General features: G+C 43.9%; 1 protein-coding gene across 1 annotated transcript in view; it reads left to right on the forward strand.

Moving 5' to 3' along the window:
* The first annotated feature begins 39 nt into the window (after positions 1 to 39).
* Positions 40 to 9,865, forward strand: part of ndst3 (N-deacetylase/N-sulfotransferase (heparan glucosaminyl) 3) — a 57,254-nt gene continuing 47,428 nt past the window's right edge. Inside the window, exons 1-2 of the mRNA XM_017408764.3 lie at positions 40 to 456; positions 1,996 to 3,276. Of these exons, the coding sequence (XP_017264253.1) occupies positions 2,278 to 3,276 (999 nt within the window). The 5' untranslated portion in view covers positions 40 to 456; positions 1,996 to 2,277. The remainder of the gene's footprint in view (positions 457 to 1,995; positions 3,277 to 9,865) is intronic.

A 9,865-nucleotide genomic window follows, 5' to 3' on the forward strand; every position in this document is an offset into this window, starting at 1 on the left:
CCTCCTCCTCCCCCTCTTCCCTCCCTCCATCGCCTCAGCCTGTGTAGGTGGAGGCGCCTCTTTAAGCCTCAGCGTTTACGCGCGCGGCAGCCACTCCGCCGCCCGCGTGTTCACCTGCGCCGGCCGCCGACATTCAGGAACAAGTGGCCGCTCCGGGAGCGGTGGAAGCAGGGGAAAGAAGGGGGTGTAATTCCGACTTCTTGCCGCCCCTGGTGCTCCACTAAGGAGGCGAGAGAGAGAGACAGAGAGAGAGAGAGAGAGAGAGAGAGAGAGGGGGGTAGGGGTGGTGGTGGTGGGGTGAAATGGCACAACGCCTCAGCATCCGAAGCACCGAGAGCGGAGCCCTGGACTCAGCCGCCGCCGCCGCCGCCGCCGCCGTCGCAGCAGCAGCACCGCTCCGCCGCCTCGCCTCCTCCTCCTCCTCCCGCTCCGGCAGCCTCTCAGGCCGGGTTAGAGGTAAGTGTCTCGAGTCGGCGCTCCCTGTCTTTCCCTGCATGGCATAAACTTCAGCAGCGGGCAAACTCCGAGCAATTACCTGCTGTTAGTTTGGCTCCGCGCGCCGCAGCTAATTTGACAGAATCCGTTTTTTTTTTTTCTTGTTTACAGCATCACACTCGACTCTTAGCCTTTCCTGTTTAATATCGAACTGTTTTCCTCTACCCTTTCAATGTTTATTTACATTGAGTAACATTTTATTTTTTCTTCACATGTTTGTTTTCCTCATAGCGCGGCGAGTTGTTAATTTGCGGCGAAAACTTCCAAGTGAACTCATTGTTGAACTGGTCGGGGCGCCCTCGTGTGGCTGCCGGGAGTAAAACACTTTCAGTAACAGGTTGAGCCTACTTCAGTGTCTTCTCAAATCTAAAACTTTCATCCAGTAAACATCCTTCTCTTAAACAGTTAAACGTCATGTTATCTGTTGCTATCACATAAAATCATACATTTTCAGAGATTGCATCATTAAAATGCCACGCATTAACTGAAACGAATAACCCAGTTTTCTTCCTTGTGCTCTTAAAAGTAAAAAACAAAACAAAACAATGAGGTTTTCTTTTTTTTCCCACTCCTCATCGGTTCAGTTTCTGATATTGTGTGAAGGGAATATGGCTGGAAATCCCTCCTCCATGACCTTCTCTTTGGATGTGCTCACTCAAAAGTGAAGAACAAGCAATGCAGGATGGAGAATCCGAGGAAAGGCTATTGATATTCACACTGATAGAAGCGGAAAGAACAGGGGTGCAGAAGAGAGACAGAAAGGGAGGAGGAGAGAAAAGCGAGAGAGAGAGAGAGAGAGAGAGAGAGAGATGCTGTGGGATCTTTTCTTCACCGTGGCTCCCGGCACATACATTAAGATGCTAATCCTGGTCTTTTTTGTCTGTTTCTATAATTCATTGCGTTTTGTTCCTCTCTGCTCCCTTTTTTCCCCCCCGTCTCTGTTATTCTCGCACTTCATTTCCTCTGTACTGTCATGGGCTCTCAGTCGCCGTCCCCCACCCCACCCCACCTCCAGATTAGTGCTCTTGGCAAAAGGATTCCAACTCTAATTTTGTGGTATTTCAGATGATTAGGTTCAGAAATAGGACAGAGGTGCTCAGAGTTTGGCACAATTAGAGGAATTCTCCGCGGAGCTTTATGGGACTGATTAGTTGAGCTCCCGTCCACCTCCCCACACTGCCATATTAACGCGCAACCAGCTGTTGTTTATTTGGGAGGATTGACTTTTCTGTCGCGTTTTAACTGGGATGTCATTTCGCAATTGGTGTGCGCGCGTGTTTATGTGTATTTGCGCGTGTGCGTGTGTCGGAGACAGGCTAAGCCCAAAGGATGCAAGTTGTTTTCAATCAGCTCTGTAGTTACCAGCTGTGCCCTCACATTCCCCAGGGTGGGACAACTTAGATGCACACTCAGTCACACATACACGCAGATCTAATACACACGTTCAACTACTCACAATAAATTCACTCTTTTTTCCCTCTTTTCTCCCTTTCTTTGCAGATATTAATCATCCTTTGCTCCGTCTTTGCGTGTGACCACTTGGCGAGGACTTGAAGGAGCGTACCCCCGGCCGCCCTTCTTCAGTCGAGCTCCTCTCTTCCCTGACGTCCGGCTCAGCTTCCCCATTCACCTGCCATGGTGACATGACATACCCCTGAGTGGCTCCGCTCCTGTCTCGTGCACGTAGACAATCTCCGCACACCTGCACACGGCGCTTTCTGGACGCCCGCTAGCTCAGAACAACATCAGCTCCTCGGGCGCACAACAAGTCGACGGTTCGAGATGACAGTGGCCGTGCGCTTCCGTCGCCACTTACGCCGACTCCTGCTCTTGCTGGCCTCCTGCTGCCTCCTCTCTCTCCTCCTTTCCGCCTACTTCCTCTTCACGAACTCCTCGCCTTCCATGCACCTCGGACAATCCGTGGGGCCCGCCTGCTCCCAGCCGCTCTCCATGTCGCCGTACCGTCAGCTCCCGTACCCGTACCCTCCGAACCCCCCGCACACACACGTCCACACTGACCCGGTTGTGCTGGTGCTGGTGGAATCGCAGTACTCCCAGCTCGGCCAGGACATCGTGGCTATACTGGAGTCCGCCCATTTCCAGTTCCGCATGGAGATTGCCTCAGGAAAGGGCGACCTTCCGCCGCTGACGGAGAAAGGCCGCGGACGATATTCGCTCATCATTTATGAGAATCTGTTGAAGTATGCACATGCCGATACGTGGAACAGACAGCTGTTGCATCAATATTGCACCGAGTACAGAGTTGGCATCATTGGCTTTTACCGCTCCACTGAGAACTCTCCATCTGTGCTCAAACTCAGAGGCCTGCCGCTGGTGCTGAGGACCAACCAGGCACTGTGGGACTGCTGCGTGGTGTCCAGCTCGCCTCTCCTCCACTTGACCAAACCCGGTACAGATCGAGGGGCCTTACCTGGGGAGGACTGGACCTCATTCTCCTCCAATCATTCCACGTACCAGGCCGTGCTGCACGCACGGGCCAAAGACGGAGCAGGGGCGGGCAGCGGGGATAACGCGGGGCCCGGGTTCAGTCTCGGCTTCCAGGCCACCGTGGTTCAGGACATGGGACTTTATGATGGGGTGAGACGGGTGCTCTTCGGCCAGGGACTGGGCTACTGGCTCCATAGACTCATCCTGGTGGATGCCATTTCCTACCTCACGGACAGAAAGCTGACTCTGGGCCTGGACCGGCACATACTGGTGGATATAGATGACATTTTTGTTGGCAAAGAGGGCACACGCATGAACACCAAGGATGTGAAGGTACCGGGGGACGATTGGGGTGGGATAATGTGCTTTAGAGAGAGACAGAGAGAGGATATTGTCAGGCAGGGGCCATGGAGTTAATCAAAATAGTATTTTTAAATTACATTTTTGCTCCAAAGGATCACAAAAACAGCACAATCGAAAAAAAAACTATTATTATTATTATTTTCAAAAGTGTCTTGCTATATTCCGCTTTGCAAGCGTGCTCTCTTCTTGTATTGCCTCCTAAATGAGCTGCAGCTCAGAGTTAAACACAAACAATGTGTCTACATTTACTGTAGTAATTACAAAATACTGAGTGAATTAAGTTTATATATGAAACATTTTATTTTAGAAAATACTATTTATAAATGTTTAAGGCCCTTTAGTCAGATTTTTGAACACTTCACTAAGCAGTCCCGGTCCTGTTGAACTAAAACACTCTCTGCTCTATTTTAGTTTAAATTTGTCAATATTCATGAAATTCTGGATACTTTCACGTTTAAATATTGAAACCTTATTAAACCACTAGATGATAAACCATTTTTTAGGAGAAGAAAAAATTGGGAAGAAAAAAAAAATGATTTCACTGAGCCCTACAGTATATTGGAAGTGTTATATCTTAAACATTTCCAAACTTCACGAGTAGTTGTTTTCAGTAATCATGATTACAGTTAAAACCAAAATAACTAAGTTTTTTTAATTTCCATAATTGAGCGGTAATGTTGTATTAGCTGTTCATTTGTCAGTCTGTCACTCAGTGGACAGATTTGAATGAAAACTACAGATAGAAATCACTGGATGTACCTCTACAACTGATTGGCTGATTCAATATGGCCGCCACAGCTAATCAACCTTATTAAACACAAGATGCCTATAACTCGGTTAGTTCTACAGATATGGAGTTATAATTTGGTGTGGTAGTAGCTGAGAGTCATCCCCAGCACGTACTTTTAGCACTAACAGATCACATGAAATTTTTGTTTAAAACTTTGCCATTAACCGGTGGAGTCAGTCAGCCCTGTCTGTCTTATGAACCAGTCCATGGATTTTAATGAAACGCTTAACGTGAATCTACAACAGATTAAATATGGCTGCCGCAACTAATTAACCCTGAATACTAAAATGTCTGTAACGCAGTCAATTTTACAGAGACAGAGCGAATATTAGATGTGATAGTAGCTGAGAACCATCTCTAACACAGACTCCTGTCCTTATCACGTGAGATCTTTGTTTAAAATGTTGTCCTGCAAGGCAGCGGGCGACATGCTTTCCTTCAAGGAATGCTAGCTTCATTTCAGGAATGTATTTCAGAAGATCACAACTCAGGCATGAGTGCTCTCAGGAGAGTTTTAGAGCAGTGTCTGAGTGTCTTTGTGTGTGTGTGTGTGTGTGTGTGTGTGTGTGTGAGATTCTTCTTTTTGTTTGAATCAAGTGCATAAGTGTCAGGGTACAAAAACAGAGCATTTTCAAATGGGGGGTTTAGCCAGAAGGGGCCATTTAAGGGAACAAAGATGTGGTGTGAAAGAGGGGTTGAGAGTGTGAAAGAGAGGTAGTGAATAAAGCTGCTGTCATGCTTTGTAAGAAGTCACGAAATCGGCTCTCATTCACGTGGTCGCGTGACGAAAATTGCGTCGTTTTGTTCTCGTGGCAGCTGCATTCGCCACTTTGTGACACAAGGAACCGGACCGAACTTTTTTTCTCACAGGGGTTTGCGCCAAGCGTCGTGTGATTGGTCAGAAATTGTTTCTTTGCGGAAAAGCCGGTGGGATTTAATGGAGTTTTGCGTCTACTGCTCCGCTGAGAAGCAGCTGGCCGAGGATGTTAGAAAATACGGCCGTCTTTACAACTGCTCCGGCAAAACTTAGAAACCTACGAACTGAAAAAGATAAATCAGCTGACGAAAAACTTGTGGAAGGAGACCCTGAAGACACTTCGTTCAAGCCTCTTCTGCGCCTCGGCCGGGCAGCGTAGGGACACGTTCCCTTCGTTCGCTCGTTGCCGTGCACCGTCGAATTTGCAAATCCCAAATGGCGTGTACTGTCTCAGTCTGGTCTGGGTAAGGGAAGCAAAAATCTGTACAATGACAGGAGAGTTGAGAAGTCGGCGGGAAGAAAACCGTTTTAACCTTGTAGGAGGACGGAGCCCAGGAGTCTTGATCCGAGTGTCTCGTGGACAATGAAAGGTGTGTGCAAAAAAACAAACGTCTTGTAACCACGTGACCGCGAACCGACTTCTTATGGAGTATGACGGAGCCCACAGCCATCCCGCCCGCCTCTTAACGCAGCTATTGTTGCAACGCACGCTTGTACAAGTGAGCACACAGAATCAGACAGACACTCTTGTTTACACACAAAAAAGCAGAATTTGCACACATGCTAAATCCAGACTCCTGTGAGAATGCATTATTTATAGGGGAAAAAAAATGGAGATGGGCTAGAGCTGTGCATCAGCCGAGAACGGAGGCATCTCTCCGCCTCGCTGTGGCCGCAGGGTATACTAAATAGAAAAGTGTGATTCTGTGAGTCTGTCCCTTCTCTGTGCGGTTGTTTCTTGAATCCCTATTTTAGATTAAAATGTCACTTTCACCTGTCTTGTCTGAGGATGACCAAAAAAAAAAACAAAAGCCACTTGTCCGCTGCTGAAAGTCAGGCAGGAGATGAGTGGTTGTAGGGGTGGGTGATAGGCCGATATTAGATTGTGAACGATTAGAGTGTGTTCACGATCTGCCAAAGCAGTGAGATCGCAGGGTCATCTATAGGGCATATTCTGCCTGATGACAGTGGGGAAAACCTGAAAGGTATCGCAGAATTGGACATTAGAAATGGATGTTACTGTAAAGCGCGTCATGTTTTGAAATTTGCTAAAATACGGAATTATTTTTACGTTTAGGCGCCGTTTCTGTTTGACGTTTGTGACAAGCAAGCCTACTTTGGCTGCTGCAGACTCCTGTAGCCTCCAGACAAATTCCAGGAAATACAACATGTAACTCTAAACAGAAAGTTTAATACAGGAGAATGTTTTAAAAACATCTACGAACAGAAGGTCATTAACTTATCACTTCAGCTAACCCATCCTCGTGAAAACATCTAAATCTAAATTGAGGTTATTACAGACTTTTGTAGCTGCTTTTGCAGAATAAGATAATCAACTAAAAAAATAAATAAATAAACTACGCCTGTTGTAAGTAAGCTTTACACGATATATTCTCAATCAAGCTCTAAGTTATCCAGTGAAACGATTGGTAGGGAAAAAAAAGAGACGTCATCATCAGTGAGTCAAATAGGTCAGACTTATAACACAGTACAATAGTTTTACATTGTAGTTGATTTATTTTGTATATATTTTCTGCTTTTATTAAGGGAAATCGTTTACTTGCGCTGTCCAGTGGCTTCATCCATACATTTTCTTTAACCGCGTTCCTCTGCAGTGTCATGCTTATCTCCAGAGGTCAGTGTGCGAGAGGCCGGGTCTGACCTGGACAGGTCACAAGTCCATCACAGGGCCACTTAGAGACAAACGAGACAGACAGCCAATCACACTCTCCCTCACACTTAGGGACTATTTAGGGATATCAGTTAACCGGACGTATGCACAGGGAGACCGCTGTGCCACCACGCCCCTGTTCAGTAACTTGAAAACTTGCAAAAAAAAACCCCAATCAATAGTTAAAAATCAGGATAAAATTGTGATTTTAGTGTAAAAAAAATATGAGATATTTTTGCCATATTGCCCACCCCTAAGTGGATGAGAGAAGCAGAATAATAAAAAAAAATGCAACATGCTGTGGAGGGTGAAGTGGAGAGAAATTCCAGCCCTGAATACATGTATCCGAAAAAGATAAGAGAGTGCATATTCACACACACACACACACACACACACACACCGCACACTCACAAAACGAGCACACTCGCGCTCTCCAGTTGGAGGTTTCATTTTAAGTCTGCCTCACTCTCTCTTCAGCTTTGTAGCATAAATATACATGAGGATGAACCGGTGCCATAACAGAAGGGGAAAAGGAGATGGGGTGGGGGGCAGAAAGGAAGATGGAAAAGATGGACAGGGAGAAGCTCAGAAAAAAGACCGAGCTTCGCCTTTTAAAACATGTCTTTCTCATATTAGGATAGCTGGCAATCACAGGGAGAGGAAGACTCTTGGAGATGGGGGGGAAAAAAGGAAAAAACTAAAAAGAAGAGAAGGAAGTATTTGAAGGAAACAAAGGGAGGGGAGGTGGAGTAGAGCCTGGGGAAGAGCTTGTAGCTAACTTAGCAATTTCAGAGAAACAAAATGCTGAGGGGGAAACGGGAGAACAGAGTAAGGTAAGCGGGAGGGAAGAAGAAATATTTTTAGCAGCTCTTGCCTTATTGATGTTGAGCCTCAGGTAGAGTTGTCAGATTACAGTAAGATCAAAGCTTCTTCCTGCTGCCAATTGTGTAAGCAGAGGGGGTGAAAAAAAGAGAACGAAAGTCAGACACTGGATGTCATAATTATGGCATCAACAGATCTGATTTATTTTTAGACGTCTATGTTAAATCGCGCGTATACATTGAGCTGGTAGTCACGCTCGGTTAAACTTCATGGAAGTTTGTTTTACTTCACGGGGTTAAAAACCGCTGAAAGGACGACTCGTTAAATGACCTCCTAACTCCCTGACAGGAAGTCTACATTCAGCACATCCAACGGATTTAAGTTCAACTTTAGTCATCCGTTGATTCGTAGCTTAACAGCATCTCGAGTTCGCATTTTTTCTCGTTTTATTCGTTTTTTCCTAAAACATCTTCTTGTAGGGTAGTTGAAAACATAGCAAAGTGTCTTGTTCCGTTTATTTACCTGCACTTCGACACAATATTCATTTAGACCTTGTCTTGTGTAGATGTTATATAGCTTTTTGTCTATATTTGTTTTACTTTTAAACATTTATGTTTATTAATCCCCATTTTATAAAACCTAATTGGATGAAAAATCTACTTTTTAGTTGGCATTTGATTCTAGACACAAATAAAACCTTTACGAATACAATTAAAAACTGGATTTCTTTATGTTTTTTAAAATCATTGTATGATTTTTTAAAAATGTACCTACTTTACTTGTGTGAATCAGTCAATCAAACTTTATTTGTAAACCTTTTTTACAGACAAAGTGCTTGAAAGCAGATAATAACAAACCCAAAACAAGCTAAATAAATCAGACCAATATGTTGTAAAAGGATTAAACAAGAATGACGGTAACGGTCTGAAAGAACAGAAAATGGCTATTTTCATGAGGAATCACCAGCGTTACACATTAGGATTGTAAATACTAAAAATTTTAATTCTAAAACTTTGACAAGTACTAAAACCAACAGCACTAACAAAATGAGGAACAGAGCAAACACATGGAAGTCAAAGTAAAATAAAAGCTTGATTGGTTCTCAGAAGAAAGTAATTAACACAGAGTTTAATAAGTAATTATAGGAAATGGAATTTGATTCAGTTAAAGTCGAAACCAGAAGCACGATAAAACCAAGCAGGTAGAATGGAAACAGGAAAAAAAGTAAATAAACTGAAGTAAAAGTAAGCTACGTTTGCTTCAACTAAAACAAATATAAAAGTAATTAGGCTGAAAGTTTAAAAAAGCTTGAAAAAGTTAGAATTAAAACAAACGATTGTGGCAAATTCAGTCTAAACAAAGAACTCTATAAGTTTGAACTCTTGTTAGAATCAAGCTAAGCAGAGAAAAGAAGCACAAGATGTCCTACAGTTCATGAGTAAATCATGAAATTCAAAATGAATTTGGCTAAAAGTAAATGGAAGTCCAAAATAAGATACAAGTTACTGCTGTTTCCTTAAAAATACAAAAGTAATTAAGTCTGATCGAAACAAGTAATTAAAAATCATTGAATTAACGAGAACTGTTATCAAACCAACAGATAAAATGAACATAAGATTTGCTAAATATGTGAGGATCGAAATAAGAAAATGACGTCTCTCAATAAGAGATCTGAAGCACCTGGAGGAAATCTGATAAATATGTTGGCGTAGGAACACATTAAATACTCCAAAGGCCAAAGGAATAATCTTAAATATGTTCAAAAATGCACAGGAAGCCAACGTAGAGACTTTTAAAGGGGCACATCAGTACAAAACATTTGTTTTTAGACAACCTGAAAGCCTTAAAGTGGCTCAGTAATTTACTGTATGACTGTAATAGTCTGGATTTCATCTTCTACCAGAAAACCACACACATACATATATAAAAGTCAATAAATGAGTTTTAAGGGGAAAAAAAAAAAAGAAAATTCCTACGGAATAGGGAAATATTATTCTATCACTGTGGAATTATTTGACAGTTCCGTGATACCAGATGGCGGAACGGCATCACAATGAATATTTGTGAATGACACGCAAACAACGTGCGAGTGTAAAATGTGCCTGATCTCTCGCGGCTGAACAGCAGCTGATGTCGGAGACTTCCTCGGAGTGTGTCGGAACGCCTCGTCTTATTGCTGCCGAGACGGCACTCAGTCTCCCGCTCGGATGGAGGGAGGCCAATTTAAATGCCACCCTCCTTTTCTTCATTAGTTTCACCCCTCAAGTTCATGCAGTGACAAACAATACCTGCAGCCCCC

Source organism: Kryptolebias marmoratus, linkage group LG3, assembly GCF_001649575.2.
Source record: "Kryptolebias marmoratus isolate JLee-2015 linkage group LG3, ASM164957v2, whole genome shotgun sequence".
NCBI lineage: Eukaryota > Metazoa > Chordata > Actinopteri > Cyprinodontiformes > Rivulidae > Kryptolebias > Kryptolebias marmoratus.